At 37.8% G+C, this 23,006-nt stretch overlaps 1 protein-coding gene across 3 annotated transcripts in view; it reads left to right on the plus strand.

Moving 5' to 3' along the window:
• The window catches only part of kif2a (kinesin family member 2a), a 95,739-nt gene that overhangs the window by 64,330 nt on the left and 8,403 nt on the right, over positions 1-23,006 (plus strand). For 2 of the 3 annotated variants that reach the window (XM_052010437.1, XM_052010438.1), the window contains 7 exons: positions 3,899-3,962; positions 4,090-4,181; positions 10,783-10,925; positions 11,954-12,158; positions 16,181-16,291; positions 17,287-17,354; positions 20,523-20,639. In XM_052010437.1, coding sequence (XP_051866397.1) covers positions 3,899-3,962; positions 4,090-4,181; positions 10,783-10,925; positions 11,954-12,158; positions 16,181-16,291; positions 17,287-17,354; positions 20,523-20,639 — 800 coding nt within the window. The remainder of the gene's footprint in view (positions 1-3,898; positions 3,963-4,089; positions 4,182-10,782; positions 10,926-11,953; positions 12,159-16,180; positions 16,292-17,286; positions 17,355-20,522; positions 20,640-23,006) is intronic. The other variant, XM_052010439.1, reaches the window with a different exon arrangement.

Below are 23,006 nucleotides of genomic sequence, written 5' to 3' on the forward strand. Positions count from 1 at the left end.
GGGTGAGTCAATCAATGTAGGGTATCTAGTTTTAGACCTCCTCTTGTAGCCACGGTTTTTGTGTGGCTGGTCCAGTTGAGTTTCTGGTCAGTGGTGACCCCCCAGGATATCGATGGTGGGGCTCAGTGTTGGTAGTGCTATTGAATGTCAGGGTACTGGTCAGACTCTGTCTCATTGAAGATGTTTGTAGTCTGGCATTTTCATGGCACATATGTTACAGGTGATCCTTCTGTTACGGCCGATCAGGTAATGGAACATCGTCCTACAGAATTCACAAATAACTACCCAAAGACTTGAGATACAGAATAAAATTCCCTCTTGCTGTATTTTGGGGGGGTGGGGGGGGGGGGGGGGGGGGAGGTAGTAAATAAACACAATTCATGTTTTTCAACTTGTGTTTCTTGACCAGGATGCTGCCTGGATTAGAGGGCATGTGCTTTGTGGAGAGTTTGGACAAACTTGAGTTGTTTTCTTTGGAGCGGCGGAGGCTGAGGGGAGACTTGATAGAAATTTATAAGATTATGAGTGGCATAGATAGACAGTTGGTATCTTTTGCCCAGGGTTGATATGTCTAACACTAGAGGGCATGCATTTAAGATGAGAGGGGGTAAGTTTTTTTTTATAGAGAGTGATGGGTGCCTGGAATGTACTGCCAGGCGTGGTAGTGGAGGCAAATACAATAGAGGTGTTTATGAGTCTCTTAGATAGGCACATGAATATGCAGAGGATGGAGGGATATGGATGTGTAGACAGAATGGACTAATTTAGTAGGCTTTTAATTACTAGTTTAATTAGTTCGGCATAACATGGTGGGTCGAAGGGCCTGTTCCTGTGCTGTATTGTTCTATGGCGCAGCTTCATGTTATGGAAAATCGTGATGTGGACCATTTTCTAGGAACGCAACAACCCCCGTAACACGGGGGTTGCCTGTACTCACCACTTATCATCCTGAATGTTATCTAGGTTTTCATGCAGATAGGGACAGCTTCATTTGTTGAGGTGCTGCAAATAGAACTGAACATTGTGCAATCATCAGCGAGCATCTCTACTTCTGATTTTTATGGTGGAAGTAAGGTCACGGATGGTGCAAATGAAGATGGCTGGGCCTAGGACACTAGCCTGAGGAACTACAGCACTGATATCCTGGGGATGGGATGATTGATCTCCAACTATCACAACCATCTTTCTTTATACAAGTTTGACTTCATCCATTGGTGTTCTTTCTCTTTGATATTCATTGAATTCAGTTTTCCCATGTGCCTTAATGTCAAAAGTAGTCTTTCTCACCTCCGCTCAAGAATTCTACTCTTTGGTTCATGTTTGGGCTAAGCCTGAGATAAGGTCAAGAGCTAAGTGGTCCTGGCTAAACCCTAACATCGGTGAGCAAGTGTTGTTTTGATGGCAGTGTTGATGACAGCTTCCATCACTGTGTTGATGATTACAAATAAACATTGGGCAGTCTATATTTGCTTGGGATTTTGGGCAGGATATACCTGGGGAATTGTCCATATTGAAGGGTATACGCAGTAGTGTAACTGTATTGGATTGAGGCACAATTGATTCTGGAGCACAAGTCTTTACTATTACAGCTGGGATGTTGTCTGGTTCCACTGCTGTATCCAGTGCTCTCAGCTGTTTCTTGATATCACATAGAATTAATTGAATTGGTTTCTGCAATGCTGGGCATCTTGGGAGGAGATTGAGATGGATCATGTATTCAGCACTTTCAGCTGAATGTGGCTGAAAATGCTTCAACTTTGCCTTCAGCATTCACATGGGGTCACACTGTTGGTAAGGATGGGGATGTTCTTGGAGCCACCTCCTCCCATTAGCTGACCAATGCTACTTGTTCAATTCCTGTAGCGATTGACAAAAGGGGTGAAATTTGAGCACATGAATATTATTGTTAATTATTTGTCCGGATTGGCACTGATTTTAAAAAGTCTATTGGGTTCAATTTTGCATTTGTTATTCACAGTGTATTATCTATTGTATATCTAGCAGTGTAGAGCCAGTGTTACACTTCTTAGCTTGTCAGAGGTGCCATTAGCCCTACATAGTCTTCCAGATCCCGAAAATTAACACTTAAACATTTTCTGAAGTTGATTGTCATATTAGTAACAACTAATGAATGAAATCAAAGGTAATGCAACAAATTGCAGCTATTAACAATACATTTTTATTCCTTTTGTTGATGATTTATTGTTGTCTCAGAGCTGTTGTTAATGACAACTACAGTTACTGAACTACCTCCTGAAGTGTCAGCAATGTCAGTCTATGTGTCAGAATAAAATTAATTTTATCACCTTACTGGGAATTGTTGTAGTTTTTGAGTCAGTTATTAGAAACATCGAAAATAGGTGCAGGAATAGGCCATGTGATCCTTAAAGCCTGTTTCTCCCATTCTATATGATGACCGATTGTCCAAATTCAGTACCCTGTACCAGCTTTCTCTCCATAACTCTTCATCCCTCTAGCCCCAAGAACAATGTCTAACTCCTTGGCATATATTAAGTGATTTGTTTTCAGTTGCTTTTTGTGAGATAGAATTCAAAGGTTCATCCCTCTTTGGGAGAAGAAATTTCTCCTCATTTCAGTCTTAAATGGCTTACTCTTTATCCTGAGACTGTGACCCTTTGTCCTGGACTCCCTGACCATCAAGAATATCCTTCCTGCATTTAAAGTGTTCATTCCTGTCATCTGACACAAAAGAAAATACAGTTTGCAAACCAGATAACTTCTATAAAGAAGTTTTCATCACAGAGGTACAAGCATGATCCTGGGAATGAAAGGGTTAACACATGAGGAGCATTTGATGGCTCTGGGCCAGTATTCGCTGGAGATTAGAAGGATGAAGGGGGATGTCATTGAAACCTACCGTATATTGAAAGGCCTGGATAGAATGGTCATGGAAGGGATGTTTTCAGTAGTGGGAGAGTCTTGAACCAGAGGGCACAGCCTCAGAATAGAAGAACGTTCCTTTGGAACAGAGATAAGGGGGAATTTCTTTAGCCAGGGAGTGGTGAATCTGTGGAATTCATTGCCACAGGTGGCTGTGGAGGCCAAATCATTGGGTACATCTAAAGCAGAGGTTAATAGGTTCTTGATTAGTAAGAGCATCAAAGGTTATGGAGAGAAGGCAGGAGAATGGGGTTGAGAGGGAAAAATAAATCAGCCATGATTGAATGGCAGAGCAGACTTGATGGGCCAAATGGCCTAATTCTGCTCCTATGTCTAATGCTATTATGGGATCAATAGATAATTGCTTGATAATGTGTGTGACAAGATAAAGCCACTAAATAAACCACGTGCATTTTTGGGTTATAAATAAAGGACCTTAAGTGTGAGGAAGTAATTATAAAAATTGGTGCAAAAACATCTGTTATTTACACTACAGACAGCAGTTTTATGTGTAGGAAGTTATGAAAGTCATAAACCATGTACGTTTACCAGGATTATATCAGATGTGGAAAATAATAATTTTGAGCAAGCTGGAAATAAAGTGACAACTTCAACTTGAATAGAAAAGATAGCCAATTGAATAGAGTATTTTCTTTAATAAAGATTATAAAGAGGGACATATTGTACTCTTGTAACAAAAGATTTAGTTTATTATAAGAACACAAAAAATAGGACATTGATGACTGAGGGACATATCAGGTAAGGGAATATAAAATATGGAAGACTGCATTAAACAAGAATATGGCAAGAGAATCTTGAATTCAAACAATGTAAAAGGTAATATTAGAATTGTTACAGTTATCTCCACAGGCATTTGTGATAACTTCTCCCAAAATCAAAGAAAGCTACTGCAATTTAACATAGGTTTCATTTCATAAATGTGTCTTTGGTGTTTAAATTCCTCCATCTAACTTTTTTTTTCTGATTTGATATTTAGACCATGGGTGGCGACTTCACAGGAAAAAATCAGGATTGTTCTAAAGGAATTTATGCATTAGCAGGTAAATATTTTAACAAATAATTTTTTTTTAAATCATGTACTTTTATGTCAAAGCAACATAATTTCAAATGTTATTATTTTGAATTACTTTTTCATTTGAATTTCACTATTTATTTTTAACTTTGCAGCTCGGGATGTTTTCCTAATGTTAAAGAAGCCAAATTACAGAAAAATAGAACTCCAAGTGTTTGCAACATTTTTTGAAATTTACAGTGGCAAGGTAAGTAAAGCACTTTTCAACTTCCAGTAAGTACTTTGCCATTATATTTGATAATTCTTGACTGGAAGATCGAGCCTGAGTCCTGATGAAAGGTCTCGGCCCAAAATGTCGACTGTTCATTTCCATCCATAGATCCTGCCTGACCCGCTGAGTTCCTCCAGCATTTTGTGTGTGTTGCTGCAGATTGCCAGCATTTGCAATCTCTCTTGTGTCCTGACTAAAAGATGATTTTTTTTGTTTCAGAATTTGGCTACTCTGTGTAGTAGTTCAAGATTTATCTATATATACATTTGAAACTTCCACTTTAACAGGAATAAGGTTAATGATACACAAAATAGAAAACAAGCTTGCTTCTTAAATCGTCTGTACTTTAATAACAGAAGATTTAATTTCTTCAAGAACATTGAAAAATGTAGACCGAACAGCTCCTGACCTGTTTTGCAATTCCATAAAATCATGCACAATCTTTGGCCTCAGCTCTGTTTTCCCATCAATCCCCTTATTCCCCTGTAGTTCCAAACCCTGTTTATTTCAGCTTTGAACACTCTTAATGATTCAGCATCCAGTAGTCCCTGGGTAGAGAATTCCAAGCTTTACATTCCTCTGAGAGAGGAAGTTCTTCCTCATGCCCTTAATTCTAGACTCCCCTTTCAATATCCCTGCACAAAATAAAAACAAGGCATTTTTTTTGTTGGTGAGAAGTGGGAAATCAGTGAATTGGAGCTCAGGGGCCTGGATAGTTTTTTTATTGCACTTTGTTACTCCTCAACATAATTCCATTCACAACATTAACAAGTAGAGAGAATGGCTCAAGCGTTTGCCAGCACCACTTACCAGAAGGTGTATTGTGGCATTATGAAGAAAAAGAAATTTGTATTCAATTAACTATTAAAGATGGTATTATAAGTATCTCAAGGTAATTAACTTTTGTAGTGTATCCCACTTAAGAGAATCCAAGAAGGTGATGGCAGAGGCACAGTTAAATAAATTTAATAACTTGTAAGAAAAAGGTATTATGCCAGAACATAGTCAGAGATATATTCTGCATTCTGTTATTGCTGTTGCCTTGTACTACCTTGATATACTGATGTTATGAAATGATCTGTGTGGATGGCATGCAAAATAAGTTTTTCACTGTACCTCATTACATGTGACAATAATAAACCAATTACCAACTATTTGAGATAAGAGAGAACACATGTCCAAAGAACAATAGCACAGTCTCTTAACAACAGTGGTAGGAAAATTGGTGGAATCCCTCTTGAGGGGAAAACTAGGCACTTAGAAATCAAAAAAAGGGTACAACGGAGTAGACAGCACAGATTTCAAAAGGGAAAATTTTGTTTGATTAAGCCGTGGATAATACAATAGACACAATTTACCTTGATTTCCAAAGGGCCTTGGATAAGATACCACATAATAGATGAACGGATTCTAAAAGCATTTCAAAATTCCAGCATACACAATAGATTGCTTTTGTAGTAGGTTACTATATGTCAGAGCATGTGTCCTCGTGAGTTTCCAGAGAATGGAATGCTAATTCGCTTTTAATCGGAAGAAGAGATTAGGGGTAAAAGGTGGCAGGTGGAAAGTGGGTTGCATGGGATCAGTGTTGGCACTGCAACTTCTGAACTTTTCCTTTATTTATTTATGGCCATTTAAGCAGCATTTAAAGTCAAACACATTGGTGAGTCTGGAGTTGCATACAGACCAAACTGGTTATGGGTGGCAAATTTCCAGGACGTTATCGAATCAGATGGGTTTTTATGACAGTCTGGGAGACTCATTATTATTGCTGACATTAACATTTTTTAAAATACCAGATTTTTATTATTTGGATTCAAAATTCCCCAGTTGCCATGGTGAGATTTGAACTTGTATCTCTGGATCAGTGATCCACATCTCTGGTTGTTTGGTCAGTAAGTTAACCACTATGCTACCACATCCTCAACATCTAGAATTTATACTTTGGAATGAAAAGAAACTTCAACATTTGCAGATGGCATCAAATTAGAGGAGAAGGCATTAACTTTTAAGAATATATTAATAAACTTGCAGAATTAGAATACATTTAGAAGATGAAATTCAACATAGTATATGAACAAAATACTTTTCAGTAAGATTAATAAGGAGGCATAATAGAAAATAAGAATAAGTGTGGTAAAGGAACAAAGACTTTGGAGAACTAATACATTAAAAACTTGCCAATAAAGTCATTAAAAATTATTCTACTACTTTCATTCAAGGATAGAAAGACAATTGGTTGGGTCACTCTTGGAGTTCTTTATATAATTCTGGTTATCGTATTTTAAACAGGATAGAGTGGTACTGGAGAAGGTGCAAAAAATGTGAAGTTATACTTGTTTTTGCCACTTCAGAAAGGTTTACTAAAACTACTCAAGGTTTTGATAGAAATGCAGTTTTTCCACTTGTGAGCAGGAAGACAATTAACATAAGATGGTCAGAAATAAAATTTTAGTAGAAACATCTATTTAGAGAATGGTGAACATGAGGAACTTGCTACTGCTTTACCTTTTATGGAAGGCTACATAAGCTAAGGAGTAAGAAGGGAATAGAAAGTCTATATAGATAGTTAATTAAGGAAAGCCTAAAGGAAGCTTGAGTGGGACATCAAAGGCAACATGATTATGTTGAGGAAAGAGGCCTGTTGCAGGTCTATATCCATGATGAGCATGGAAAGCCACCTGTATTAACTGCATGATGCAACCATTTACCTGTATGCTAGAAATCCATTACCAGTTGCTTATAATGTATTAAATGTAGTAAATGTGCAAAATGCTTCAGGCAGTTTTATAAATACACTGTGCTGACCATTATCATTAATATTCTATAAATTCAGCCAAAGTACAACCTTGAAGCAGTTTCAATTACCTGCTCATAGTACATTGTGCAGTTATCCTAATAGATGAGTTTCTGGTTGTTATGCTGGAAATTAGAATGGAGCTTGCCCTTTTCAAAAATAAAAGTTAGGTTGTTTTTATTTTGGGTTTACCATCCACTGCAGTGAACCTGAAAATTAAAAATTGCTAGAAATCCAAAAGAAAAGCAGAAGATGCTGAAAATTTAGCAGATCAGGCTACAGCTGTAGAAAGAGATTAAATTAAATATCAGTTTAATTAAATGTAATTAAGAGTTAACATTTCAGATTGAAGATCCTTCTTCAGAACTGGGAAAGAGAGATAAAAATAGTGTTCTTCAGTTGCAGAGAAGGTAGCATGAAAGACGTACAAGACAAAGGGAGTATCTGTGATAGGGTGAGGCCAGGATTGCAGTGGGGATGAGTTGCAGTCAGATTGGTTGATATGGGTATTGAGAGGGTGATAATGCAAAGAAGTATTGCTGATGTATTGCTAATAACAGGGCTGTGGGACAGGCCCAACAGATCAAGCTATACTAATGGAGGGAGAAAAACTGAACCAATGTTACAGGTGGATGACTTATAGAAGAAATGGCCATTTCTGATACAGACAGAGGAAGTGAGCTAGCTGAAGTTGTAAGATTCGATATTGTCTAGAAGGCTGCAAAATGACCAGAAGAAAACTGAGATGTTATTCCTCAAACATGCATTGGACCTCGTTGTACCATCAGAATGAGGTTTATTATCACTGACATATGTTGTGAAATTTGTTGTTTTGTGGCAGCAGTACAGTGCAAGACATAAAAATTACTATAAGTTACAAAAATAAATACTGCAAAAGAGGAATAACAAGGTAGTGTTCGTGAATTCATGGACCATTCAGAAATCTGATGGCAGAGGGAAAGAAGCTGTTCCTGAAACGTTGGGTGTGTGTCTCTCAGGCTCCTGTACCTCCTCCCCGATGGTAGTAACGTGAAGAAGGTGTGTCCCGGATGGTGAGGGTCCTTAAGAATGGATGCTGCCTTCTTGAGGCACCGTCTCTTGAAGATGCCCTTGATGGCAGGAAAGGTTGTGCCCATGATGGAGCTGACTGTTTCGATCCTGCGCATTTGAGCCTCCATACCAGGCAGTGATGCAACCAGTCAGAATGCTCTCCACTGTACATTTGTAGAAATTTGCCAGAGTCTTTGGTGAGATACCAAATCTCCTCAAACTCCTAATGAAGTAGAGCCGCTGGCGTGCCTTCTCCCTGATTTGCATCAATGTGTTGGGCCCAAGATAGATCCTCTGAGATGTTGACGCCCAAGAACATGAAGCTGCTCACTCTTTCCTCTCAATGAATACTGATGTATGTTCTCCCGACTTCCCCTTCCTGAAGTCCATACTCAATTCCTTGGTCTTGCTGATGTTGAGTGCGAGGTTGTTGTTGCAACAGCACTCAACCAGCTGATCTATCTCACTCCTGTACACCACCTCATCGCCATCTGAGAGTCTGCCAACAACAGTGGTGTCATCTGTGAATTTATAGATGGTGTTTGAGCTGTGCCTAGCCACACAGTCATGAGTGCAGAGAGAGTAGAACAGTGGGCTAAGCATGCATCCTTGAGGTGTGCCTGTGTTGATTGTCAGCGAGGAGGAGATGTTACTACCGATTCGCACTGACTGTGGTCTCCTGATAAGGAAGTTGAGGATCCAGTTGCAGAGAGAGGTACAGGGGCCCAGGTTTTGAAGTTTGTTGATTCGTATTGAGCTGTAACCGATAAACAGCAGTCTGACGTGTGTTTTGCTGTTGTCTAGGTGCTTCAGAGCCAAGTGGAGAGCCAGTGAGATTGCAGTGAGGCAGTACAGGAGGCCAGAGACAAAAGTTAGAGTGGGAGTGGAATGGAAAATTGAAGTGGCAGGCAACAGGAAGCACAGGGTTTGTCATTAGCCTGCAGAAGCATAGATACGTATTTGTTTATGAACTGTAACTTGCAAGTAAATTAAAATACATAAGTAAAGAATATATAGAATGCCTTCTTAAAGAGGTTATTTATTTGTACTTGTTACGACCTTGAAATGAAACATCATTTTGGTTGGGTATAATTCTACTTTAAAATGTAAATTAACAGCTCTTTAGTCTGAATGTTCTTCAAAAACTAAAGACAAAAAGCAAGAGAATCTGTGGCTTGGAGTTATGGTTCTAACCAAGTTGCTATTTTTTTGTTTTAGCTCCAAATGGCTCTTAATAAAAATACAATAATTGCATTCGAGAAATATTTGCATTTTGTTTTCATCAAATCGAGTTTGGACGGTGCCAGAATTAAGTATTCCACTAGACAGAATTATATCATTAGTTTAAAAATATAAACTAATGCCAGGATATGTTAATTAGAAAATATTAAAAATATATGATGCATTTTCTTGCATGCTAGCCAGCTGTGGTTGTCCTTTTCTAGCAATTAAATTTTGTGTGGTTGCTCTCATCTTCCCCAAAATTGAGGCCAAGTAAATGAGAACACCCAATTATACGTGCAAGAATGGAATGATGTTATTGGAATGGAACTATCCAAACTCGATCTGATGAAAACAAAATGCAAATATTTCTTGAATGCAATTATTGTATTTTTATTAAGAGCCATTTGGAGCTAAAACAATACCGAGAGTTAAGTTACAGATGCCAAGGCATCTCAAATCAGTAAATATCCATGTGATTTTTTTTGTCCCCTGTTTTTGGATTATATTGTTTCTGGCAGATCCTTGTTACGGATTAGGTTACTATTTGGTGAATGTCCCTTTAAGACATAGTACAGTTGTGTGTGTGGTGTTATTACGGCAACAACAGGAGATAATGACGTGCTGACGTTTTGGTTCAGTCAGAGTCAGGAAGAAGGATAGAGAGGAGAAAGAGAGACACTGCCTGCTGGTCTCTGTATCGATGGATGAAAAACAATAACTGTGTCTGTCACTACGATTCATGTATGGATTTTTGGAATAATCCAGTGGAGTCCACTTTGTCGTTAATCTGTAGAAGGAAACAGGTATTTGTGTGGAAGCCACGTCTCGAGTGCCTTTCGAGGTGGCAGATACTTTGCAACAAAGCGGTGGAGATCATCAGTGACTGAGGTGTCGTATGGGTTCCATCGTGGAACATTTGGATTTTGTAATTTCTCTATTCTCTCTACATTTTGTCTTCAATCAACGGTGGTTTTGCAAAAGCCTTTGTTCATGTTTCACCTTATGGCTTGCTGAACTGAACTTTGAGAACTATTCCTGGACTTGGAGCTTTTGCCACACACACACTTCGAGTTTAGTTTTTGGGGGTTAATGTTTAATATCTAACATTTTTACTTCTAACATTCTAACATTTTTACTTTTATTTTTCTTATTATCATAAGTAGTTATTAATAAAATAGTTTCTAACACTTATACATGACTTGGTGTGTTTCTTTTGTTGCTGGTACGTAACACTCTTCAATGGAATGAAGTATGTCTGTATTCAAAGAATGGTGCCCCCTACACTGCTAGTAACTTCTTTTTTTGTGGATAGTTAGTTTAACCTTAGAAGTTTACTATGACTTCTTCCTTTTGTCTTCAGAAGATTATTGCCAAAAATTAAATTGCTGTTCATCAGAAGTGTTTCATTTGCAGTGATGTTTAGATTTGAATTATTTCAGCAGATCTGATCAATTTCAATTATCCCTCTGTACAGTTAATAACTTAAATCTCTATTGTATTATCCAGGTATTTGACTTACTCAACAGAAAAGCTAAGCTAAGAGTGCTTGAAGATGGGAAGCAACAGGTTCAGGTAGTGGGGCTTTCAGAACGAGATGTTAAATGTACAGAAGATGTTTTGAAACTAATTGAAGCTGGTAATAGCTGCAGGTGAGTCTTCTTTACATGCATTATTTTTGTGTTTTATAAACTTTGAACTTAGGAGTAATATGTGTCAAAACATTAAAAAAAATTGTACATAGAGCTGCTTAGTATCAATTTTTGTAACGGGTTAACAGATCTCAGAATTAATATGCAGTATCTAGCATATCTGAAATGTCATGCTTCAAAATTTTTTTATCGGTGAAATGTGTTTCCATAACATATCTTCTTAAAACAAAAACTTATGTCCAGCTTTTTCTTGGCAGTCCACATATATGGGATGCTGTCGAAAGGGTGCTTGGTTGGAAGTTTGATCACTGGATTAGCTAGGTTTTTAATATACATCCTCAGCATCCATGTGACCTTGAGAAGAAAATAAAGCTACTGTTAATAATGAAATGCTTAGATGTAAGCCAACACCTGAAACTGTCACATTGATCTTGAGTGCTATCACCAGGTTCACTTAATCAAGCAAAGGACTTCTAGATATGTTAAAATATTAACCATCAGTTTATTGACTAGTAGAATGAACTAGATTATTTATTGTAAAAACTTTACATGTATAGTGAAGTGAAGGGCAAAGTATTTTAGCCCTTTACCGCAGTTGAGCTAATTTGATGACCAGAGATATGTATTTTAATATAATTATAAAGTGGCTGTCCCATTTACTTCTAACTGCTTTTAATTTTTCTTGTAACAATGGACATACTGATGAATCAGTGGAGAATATGTTCCAAATAATCTTGTCTTGCCAAGGTTTATATGTAGCAGTAGTAGATCTAAAAGCAGCTATGTTGGAGGAGGAAATAAAATAAATCTTGGTGCTATATAAAATAAAGTTTATAAAATTAGGTTTACCCTCCCTCTACCGATTATTTCAGAACAACATTACTTTTTAAATTTTATAAAATTTTTGTTCCTGTTCATTTGAATAGTAGCTTTTTTAAGAACTATATTCATTTTAAATGATTCTATTCATCAAATGTGGGAAGTAATTGTTTTGCAAATATTATTTCTTTGTTTCAATATCCTTGTAGAACATCTGGTCAGACTTCTGCAAATGCTCACTCTTCAAGAAGCCATGCAGTTTTCCAGATAATTCTTCGCAGAAAAGGGAAAATGCATGGAAAGTTTTCTTTAATAGACCTGGCAGGAAATGAGAGAGGAGCAGACACTTCTAGTGCAGATCGGCAGACGCGACTTGAAGGGGCTGAAATTAACAAGAGTCTTTTGGCACTCAAGGTAAGGCAAAGTAACAACTTGTTACTTATCAGCAGGTCAAGCAGCATCTATGGAAGGAAAAAAACTGTCGATGTTTCGGGTCGAGACCCTTCATCAGGAATCAGATCAGGAGTTCAATCAGGAGTGCTGATGAAGGGTCTCAACCCGAAATGTTGACTATTTACTTCCATCCATAGATGCTGCCTGACCTGCTGAGTTCCTCCAGCATTTTGTGTGTATTGCTCCAGATTCCAGCATCTGCAGAACCTCTTGTGTTTCTAGAAATAAATGGGCCATTTTTAGGGTGGGAGGCTGTAATCAGTGAGGCCCCAGCTGTTCACAATCTGTATCAACCATCTGGATGAAGGAATCAAGGAATGAAAGATGAAGGAATGTTTAGTTTTGCTGCATTCAGGCATGGGATGCCTCACTTGCTGAGCAGTTGATGGAATTGAACATTATGCAAATGTCCACAACATCTCCATTTCTGACCTTATGGAATATTATTGATTGTGCAGCTGAAGTTTGCTCCTCATAATACCATGAGGAGCTCTTGCAGTGATGTTCTGGGCCAGAAGGACTGCTGCTCACCTCCCCAAAAGACAGGCAACCTTTCTTTATGCAAGCTATGACTCTAACCATTGGCACATTTTCTCCTTGAAGCCTGCTGACTTCAGTTTTACCTTGGCTCTCTGATGCTAAATTCGGTCAAAAGACCAAGGCTGTGATGAGATCTAGAGCCAAATGGTCCTTGTGTAGGCTGCAAGAAGTTATCAATTCAACTGATTAGATGGGTGCAAAAGAGGGAAATAAAATTCAGTCTGAAGAATTAAAGGCAATGCATTTGGGGAGGGCAAACAGGACAAAGGATTCACAATAAATGGTGGGGAACTATGAAGCGTAGAGGAACGGAAGGATCTTGAGAGCATGTCCACAGACCCCTGAAGGAAGCAGTATAAGCAGATAAATTGACCAAGGTATATGGAATATGTCACGAACCAGCAACAAAAGAAACACACTGAGCATGATTCAGTGTTAAAAACTATTTTATTAATCACTACTTGTGATAATACGTAAAATAAAAGTAAAAATGTTAGTATGTTAGAATTCAAAAATGTTAAACTTTGAACGTTAACCCCAAAACTAAACTCTTCGTGTGTGTGTGTGTGTGACAAAGTCCCAAACTCCAAGTTCCGGAATGGTTCTTAAAGTTCAGTTCCGCAAGCCATAAGGTGAAACATGAGCAAGGACTTCTTCAACAACCACCGTTGTCTGAAGATAAGACGTAGATGTAGAGAAACATAGGGAGAGTAAATACGAAATCCAAATGTTCCACGATGGAACCCAAGCGACACTTCAGTGTTTACTCGGTAGTGACTTCCTCACCCCGAAAAGCATCCGAATCGTGGTCGTCCACACACAAATACCTGTTTCCTTCTACAGGTCAGCAACAAAGTGAACTCCACTGGATTACTTCCAACTTCCATACATGGATTTCAGTGGCAGACACAGTTATAGTTTCTCATCCATCGATAGAGAAAACTAGCAGGCTGGTGTCTCTCTCCCTTCTCTCTCTCTTCTTCTTCTAACTTCTTCAACAACGTCATTACGTCCTTTATCTTCTATTGACGTAAGCATGCCCCACACACACATACACACGCACTCTCTATCTTAAAGGGACTTTCACTGAGTCCGTAACAAATACTTTTTTATCTGCTAAGTCAAAAGAATTGAGAAGCGGAGGATCTTCTCAGAGTAGTGTTCTGGCCAACATAGTATATTAAGTATCAGGTGCAGAGAAGACTTAGCAAAATTTTATCCAGGCTGGAGAACTTGAGTTGCAAGGAGAGATTAACAAAGCTGGGGTTGTTTTTTCTTTGGAACAAAGACAGCAGAGGTTCATTGAGGTATGTAAAACCAAGAGGTCTATAAAAGGTAACCAAGAGGCGCCAATAACTTCTCGGGAGCAGAGATTTATGTTAATAGATAGGATGATTAGAGAGGAGTTAAGGAATTTTTTTTTTACCTGAAATGTAGTTGAGTTGAATAAAAGGTGGAGGAAGAAACCCTCATCACCATTTAAAATAAATACTGGAGGAGCACTTGAAAACCTGCAACCTACAAGGTTTTAGACCAAGAACTATAAAGTAGGGTTAGCTGAAATTTTAGTACACTGTGTTGGTACTTTCCACAATCCAAGAAGTTCAAACAAAAGCTTACAACCACCAAGGCTGGCTTGCGAGATGTCTAACAAGTAGCAATGATTTAGAAAGAAAAATTACCTATAATTAATATTTTGTGCTTTTCATTTTGTGCCCATTTATTTCTACTCTGCTTTATGTCCAGTAACCACTCAATCCCATATCGTCCAATTTTGTTGATAACTTTTGCCTGACACCTTATTCAAGGCTTTCTGAAAGACCAGATACACTGTGTCCACTGGTTTCCCCTTATCCTGTTAGTCACCACTTCATAACAGATTTGTCAAACATGACTTTTCCTTTATAAATCCATGTTGACTGTCCCCTTTCATTGTTATTTTCTAAGTGTCCTGTTAGCACTTCCTTGATAATAGCACTTTCCCCTGTGACTGCTATCAGGCTAGTTGGCCTGTAGTTCCCCATTTTCTCTTTTTCTTTCTCAAGTGGCATCATCTTGGCATCTTTGCTGTTCTCTGGCATTACTCCTGTAGCCAGAAGATTAGAAAATGATGCCAGTACCTCTGCCATTTCCTCTCTTTTAAACCCTGGGATGCATTTTTTTTATTAAGGCCTGGTGATTCATTTACTTTTTAATGATTCTGAACATTAGAGCATCTTCATTCTCTGAGTTTATCGAAGTTTAAAAGGCATTTAGACGGGCACGTGAACAGGCAAGGAATGAAGGGATATAGACCATGTGCAGGAAGATAGGATTAGTCTAAATTGGCATGGACATCATGGGTTGAAGGGCTTATTCCTGTGCTGTTCTATATCTTATTTCTAATTCTTTACATTCTTCCTCAACATCAAGATCTGTATCATTTTATCTCTTATGTAAAAAGAGATTTGTAGTGTTCATTAGAATTATACATGTTTCTTCTGCCTCCATCCTCTGTTTTACTCTCTGATATGGTCTCAACTATCCTCTTTCCCTTTACATAATTATAAAACATCTGAGGCTGTTCCTTGATTTTAACCACCAATATTTTCCGTACATCATTCTTGCATTTTTAATTTCAGCCCTGCACCTTCTGTGTTTCTCTTGAGGTATGATATATAAACATTGTTAGGTGTATTGGAGGAAGTCAGTGCTGTAATTAACCTTTGGAGTTATTTATTGTTTTAGGTGTTGCTGGCACCAATAACAAGTGTAAATCGTGCAGTGAAAGTTTCTCTCCCTCATTTCAAAATAAAGTGGATGCAGATCCTGCTGAGAAGTCTTATAGTGTACCTGTGTAATGTGAACCCTGCAGTTCCTGTATGGGTGGCCACTTATGATTTGGTTCATGTACAGAGAGAAGAAACTGGAATTAGCAAAAATTAATCATGTTAGAGAAATGCTAAGTGTAATTGTGGCAGCTTTTTAAGAGTTTCAAATCATTTATGTAATCCCAGGAAAAGAAATGATCTGGATCAATGGCCATTTAACTTCTGATTCTCTGTCCTCCGTTATGCTTTGTGCTTCTCTCCTGTTTGAAATTGGACTGACCATTCACCCTGACTTACTTTTGAACTCTGTCATAAATTTTCATCTATTTTCCTGTTCCTCTGCATTTACTTTATTCCATAAAAAGTAAATTTCCATTAGAGCTGCCTTGTGTTTCATGAGTTTAAGAGGTTTGGAATCCTTAGCAAGTGTAATTATAGACATTATCATTGTAATTTGCAAGAGCATTTACAACTTTCTTAAGTTACTTGAAGTTTAATTAATGCTAGATTTGTGAGGTGAGAAGGACATGCAACTATGTCATTTATCCCTTCGCCATATGGTATTTCTGTGCAGAATTTTAGTGTTGTCTGTATGTTTCTCTTGTTTAAAAAATCCGTTTTGTGTAATTATAGGAATGTATCCGAGCCTTGGGTCGAAACAAACCTCATACCCCTTTCAGAGCCAGTAAACTTACTCAAGTGCTTAGAGATTCTTTTATAGGAGAGAACTCCAGAACTTGCATGGTAAGTCGCATTTCTTTTTACCTGTTGTCTGTTCAAAGCAAATTGGTATATTCCAGCAAACTGCTGGAGTTAATTAGAGTAAATCAGTTTCCTTCCATTCTCCATGTATTTTACTGAAGGTAGTGATATCTTGGGCAGTTATGATGAGGGGTCTTCGACCTGGAAATTTAACTGGTTTCTTTTTCCACAATGCTGCTTGGCTGGCTGAGTTTGTCCAGCATTTCTGTTTTTGTTTTAGATTCCAAAATCTGAAGTTTTGTTTTCCAGTGATATCTTGAGATATGATTGAAGAGTCATGTTAGTCCTCCATTATTATATCCAGATGATCATTATGTACATGGGAAACTAAAGGCTACTGCACACAGCAAGCACAAAACAGTTCCACTTTTATTTGATGCCTCAAATTCTTTGATAAGTTATTAGGTAACAGTAGAAATATTAACTCAGAAAATATTAACTGATATAATCTTTTTAAACGACCCTTTCTACATTATTACAGTTAAGCTAGGCTGAATTTAACAATATGCAGAAAACACAAATAGTTGACACTCATAGTCAATAATGTTTAGCACTAGCACATTTACTGCACCATATAAAAATTTTTACTGGGCAACATACTTTGCATCAGCAATATCTCATCTTTGAGAGTCATTGTGTTGTTATCCACGAGTTCTATGTAAAGAAAGAATTGTATTAATATAGCATCAGCCACACTGTGCAATTTCTACTTATTTATTTTAAAATCTAACCACCAACATCTGTTGTCCCAGTTTTTAACTAGCATTGATGCATTCTTAATTATAGATGTTACCTGATCTATTTTGAACCAGAATGATACTGAATTTACATCTGAAATTGCAGTATTTTGTAATAGTTTGCCATTAGTTTTAACTCTAAAGTAAATCTTGAACTATTCACTGGTGAATTTTCATCTATGTTTATGGCTGATGTATGCATATTTTTATGCTTTCCTTAATCTTTGTATTTATTCATAGATTGCCACTATATCCCCAGGGATGGGTTCTTGTGAGAACACACTAAATACACTTAGATATGCAAATAGGTATGATTTTTTAATGCAATGTATATGAAGCAAAATGCCATCTCCATTCCAATATTTTAATAGCAGCAAAATTATTGTTTAGATTTCTTGGAATTATTTACCTAATTTATGTTAGAGCTGTAAAAAGTTGTCATGTCCTGTTTTAGTAGTTTGATAATTACTAATGTGTTTTTCATTTCAACTATGTTATGTTTGAATATTAGATCAATAATTTGGATCAAAACAAGGTCTTGAATTGCATATTCAGTAAATTACTGGTATTTTGATAATTCAGTTTACAGTAACTGAAAATCTGTTTAGAGTAAAAATGATTGTAAAGCTTTTGAATTGTAAAAAAAACTGATTCAGTGATGTTGTTTAGGGAAAGAAACCTGCCACATTCATCTGGTCTGGTCTATATCCAGCTCCACATTTATTTATGCTTTTAAGTGGCAAACCACGTAGTTATATTGAACAATTGTGATATTGTGAGTGATGCATGCATTCTGAATTTTTAAATTAAAAGAATTGGCAGCAGAATTTTTTTGTGCCTCATCTATGCCATTGTTATCTCTGGACTTTACTGTTCAAGTGCACTCCTTACTAGCCTCCCTTGTTCTACCTTTCATAAACTTGAAGTTATCCAAAACCCTGCTGCCTGTGTTCCAGCTGATACCAGCTCTTGTTCCCATCTCCCCTGTAAAAGAATAGAATGACTCTTGAACAAAACAAAATAATCAGTAACTAGTAGTTTGTATAAAATATTGAAAGTTTATTAAGTATAAAATCCTATACCTAATTATAGGTGGTAGTTGATGAATAGCTCACAGCTCTTGGTCTCTGGAGACTCTTGGACACAGTTGACATTGTCTTCAGTCTGTTCTCTTTCCTGTCTTCCCATAAATCTTTAAGCCTGTTTCAATTATTCCTCCATGTCCTTAGCTTTATCCTTTGATCCTCAAACAAAGTACACATAATCAATGTCTATACTTGGTTCTGAAGGTCAAAAATGCCACTACCATTTAAGATATCAGGTGACCTTTCAGTTACACCAGATCAACACCAGTCTAAAGTATTTTATGCCTTGGCAATTTAAGTGTCTGGATACTCCTTAAATGTTGTGAGAGTCTCTGCTTCCATCTCCCCCTCAGGCAGTGAATTTCAGATTCCAGCCACCCTTTGGGTGAAAAAATTCTTCTTGGGATTTCCTCTGAACCTCTTACCCTTACCCTAAATCTGTGCCCTCTAGTTTTAGACAACTCTGCTTTGGGGAAAAGTGTCCTATTATCTACTCTATCTATGCCCCTCATAGTTCTGTATAGCTCTGTTAGGGCCCTTACCCCTCAATTCCTCTGCTCCAAGGAAAAGAAACCTAGCCCATCGAATGTCGTCTCATAACTAAAATGCTCCATCCCACACAATTTCCTGGTGATTCTCCACTGTTTCCTCTCTGGTGCAATCATGTCCTTCCTGTAGTGTGGCCAGCTGTGGCCTAACCAATGCTCATAAAATTGCACGATAATCTCCTTGCCCTTGTATTCTTTTCCCCAACTAATGAAGGCAAGTATTCCATATGCCTTCTTCACCTCTTTATCTAACTGTGCTGCCACTTTCAGGGATCTTTGGACTTGTATACCAAGGTCCCTCTTCCTCAATACTCCTTATGGCCCTACCATTCATTATGCATGACCTATCCTTGTTAGACCTTTCAAATTACATCACCTCACACTTATCAGGATTAACTTCCATCTGCTGTTGCTCTGCCTATTTTATCAACAGAACAATATCACCCGAAAGCCTAAGAATATTCTCCTCACTATCAACAATGCTGCTTTTTGGGTCATCCACAAACTTACTATTCATACCTTTTACATTCGTATCCAAATCATTAATGTATGTAACAAACAGTAAGGGTCCCAGTACTCAATCCTGTACACCACTGGTCACAAAATCAACTTTCCACCATCATATTCTGTCTCTGAGAAATTTAATCAAATTGGTCAGATAGAATTTCCCCTTTACAAAGGCATGATGACTATCTTTAATTCCTGCCTTTCCAAATGTAGTTTAACCCTGATCCTCCATTTTTTTTTCTAATAACTTCCAGACTTGTAGGCTTGTAATCTAAATTAGAGGAAGAGTGGAACAGCACTTCATGTTCTGCCAGGGTCGTCTGCAACCCGACGGCATGAATTCTTCAATTTCAGAAAATCTGCTCCCCCTCTGTCCTTTTCTCTCTCCTCCTGGTCATACCCAGTTCCTCCTCCACTCACCCAACGCCCCTTTTATCACTCAGTTTCTTTACCCTCATCCACCTACTCCATCTGCCCATCATCCACACACACCTCCCAGATCTCCTCGCCCCACTGCTCCCATCTGCACACCCCACCTCCCTTATTTGATTCCATGCTCCACTTTCCTTTCCTATCAGATGCCATCATCTATAGCACTTTTTTGTGTTCATCTACCTAGCTTCCGTCACTATTTCCACCCTTCCCTCCTCCATCTGCCACTCACCCTTCCTCACCTGGATCCACCTATCGCTTGCCATATCTTGCCCCACACGTTCCACTCACCTCTTTATACTGGCTATCTCCCCTCTACTCTTTCAGTCCAGATGAAGCATTTCGACCTGAACCGTCAACTGTCCACTTCCCTCCACAGGTGCTGCCTGACCCACTGAATAGTTCCTCCAGTACTTTGTTTTTTGCTTCAGATTCCAGTATCTGCAGTCCCTTGTGTCTCCATGGGCTTGTAATTACATGGCTTATCCTATCTTGAATAAAAGTACTCTGTTTGTTGTCCTCTAGTCATCTGTAACCTCACCCTCTGTCAGGCCCCCACCAAAATCTCGATTAAATATTTAATTTTTGTTTGTGTTCCGTTGTTGTATGTGGGGTATGTAAGTGTTAGGGTGTTAGGCAGTGGGTCATTAAAATCCAGTATTGGAATTGTGGCTGTTTAGAATGTCTGGTACAATTTTTCTGGCTTCATCTTCGTAACTGGCTCAACTGTTTCTTTTAGATTTTTGTTTAAATTGAAAGGAGAACTCCACAGGAAAATTATCTCTTGAATTAAAATGCAGTATTCTTCTACAGGTGATCTGTCAGTCAAACTGTAATTATATTGTTCTTTCCTGACTGAGTTTTCCTCCTTCCTCTTTGTTTATACGTTTGCTTAATACCACAGAGTAAAGGAGTTTGGAATAAGTCCCTCGGATATTCCCTTTCAGCAAGGTGGTGGGAGCCGTCCTGACCTCTCTCCTACCTACCTCGACTATGATGACTTCCCTCCTTCACCTACCAGGTCTATATCTTTCTATCAATTCCATTTCCTTCTCATCTCACCTTTCAACCCCCTTTCCCCATCCCCATACAGCCTTCCCATTTTGTACTGAAGTCTTCAGTTGTTCCAAATTGTGCCTTAGTTTTATTAACTAAATTTTTATAAAATGTATTTTCTTCCTACTTTCCCCCCATTATTTGTTGCAGCATAGAATAAATATGTTTTTGCATGGTTGTAGTGTTTATTTTCACAACTTTGTATTTTATCAAAATAATTTGTTTGTATGGCTTAAAGTTAAGGCTATGGAAATGCTAGACTAGACCAGAAACTTGTACTTCATGATATTAGTAAAAAAAAATGATATAAATAGAATATATGAGAATGTATGTTCTGCTTTGTGTTAAGGATGGTGCTTATAACGTTTGTTGGACGAGACCTTCTTGCACAAATTGCATTTGTCTTCACCACTTAATCAAACCAGTAATAGTTCTACTCCCATTGGTCCCTTGGTAAATTTACTTTTTTTAATCTGAAGTGATAATTTTGAACTCTATTGAAATTCATGTCATTTTAATTAACATTCTTTATATTTATTTTCAATATTGAATTCTATAGAGAAAAAATGGCAAATATAATTTTAGTTATGAACTGATATTGTTCACTTATGTAAGAACATAAAGAATATAAGCAGATGCTTTGGTGCTTTATACCTCCTCCATTTACTAAGATAATGGCTGATATTAAGCCTGTACCATTTTCCTACACTAATTCCCTTCCCTTGATTACATTAATATCCAAAAATCTAGCATCTAGTCTTGAATATACTCAGCAACTGAGCCTCCTTGGCACTCTTGGACAGAGAATTCCAAAGATTCGCTGTCCTCAGTGAAGAAATTTCTTTTCATCTTAGTCTTGAATGGCTGTCTCCTTATCTTGAGACTCTTGCCTCCTGGCTTAAGACATCTTGACCAGAGGAAACATCACCCCTGCATTTACCCTATCAAGTTGTGTAACAGTTTTACGTTTTGATGAGATCACTTCTCATTCTTTTAAACTCGAGAGTGTGTGCTCACTTTGCTAATTCCCCCTGCCCCACATCCCAGCCCGCGATCATTCTGTTGAACCTTTGTGACACTACTTATTCTATTGCAAACACTGTTCTGAATGCAAACCAGTTCCTTAGGTACGACAACCAGAACTAAATATTCCAGGTGCTGTCTCACCAGAGCTCTGTTTAATTGCAGAAAGTCATCTACATTCTTGAACTCAAATCCTATTCTAATGAAGTCCAACATACAGTTTGCTTCCCTAGTAGCTTGCTGTATCTGCATATTAGCTTTTAGGAATTCATGCACAGCCAGGTCCTTCTGAACATGGACACCTTTCAGTCTCCCAGCATGCTCCTAACAATTCTTACACTGCAACCCAACTATCACCAACAAACTAGGATGCATTATTTTTTTTGAATCTGGTTTCTTGTTCTCCAGTTCTTGAAAGTAATGTCTCACAGTTGACTCGGTTGATTTATATTGTTGAGGATCATGGAAAGCAACATTTATAAGGAGCTTTGAATGATTGTTTATTTTGCTTGACTGTTTATTTCTCCCTCTTGGATCCCTTCCTTCCTTTGAACAGGAATACATCTTGTTTGTCTTGATAATGTGGACTTCCAGGCCTTTAATAGTTGAGTGTATAGCCCAGCTGAGATGTTACTGGTTCTTTTAGGTTGACAAGAATGTAACATATAAGTAGTTCACCCATTATATATTTATCATACTACATGTCTCTCTTCCTCTTATTCCTCTTTTAGAGCACATGTAATATTTTCATCTATCTCTTGATAAGTTTAATCAAATCGGAGGTCACAATGCTGGGTTTATTTCTTGTTTATTACAAGTATAATGTATTTTAATGACTGAGGCAAGGGGTGAAATCATTGATACATACAGATTTCATTCATTCAGTGGAGCTAGATGCCTATCTAAAGAAGAAATATAATTAACACAGCTTTTTCACAAGTGGGAGGCAATTGACTAGGTGGCCAGCTTGATTAACAGCTTGGCACAAACCTATACAATTGGTGGGAACTTCTTGATTTCCTCCTGCTATGATAAAATAAAGGGCTGCAATGGTTTAAGTTTAAAATGGGAAATAGGCAGAAGACTTTCTTTCCAGTCAGAAGGTTGTGTGACGGTAGATTAAAGCATGGATTAAGCTGGCCTGCAATAGGAAAGGATAATACTTGTTAATTGGTGTTTAACATTAGAAGATCACTTGAACAACATTATGTAAAGACCTTAAATGAATGATATTCCCTGATTATTTCTTTCCTGTCTTACTGAATACTGAAAGCTCATATTTGTTTTTGGAGGTTAACTCTCATCCAAA

This window comes from Pristis pectinata, chromosome 2, assembly GCF_009764475.1.
Source record: "Pristis pectinata isolate sPriPec2 chromosome 2, sPriPec2.1.pri, whole genome shotgun sequence".
NCBI lineage: Eukaryota > Metazoa > Chordata > Chondrichthyes > Rhinopristiformes > Pristidae > Pristis > Pristis pectinata.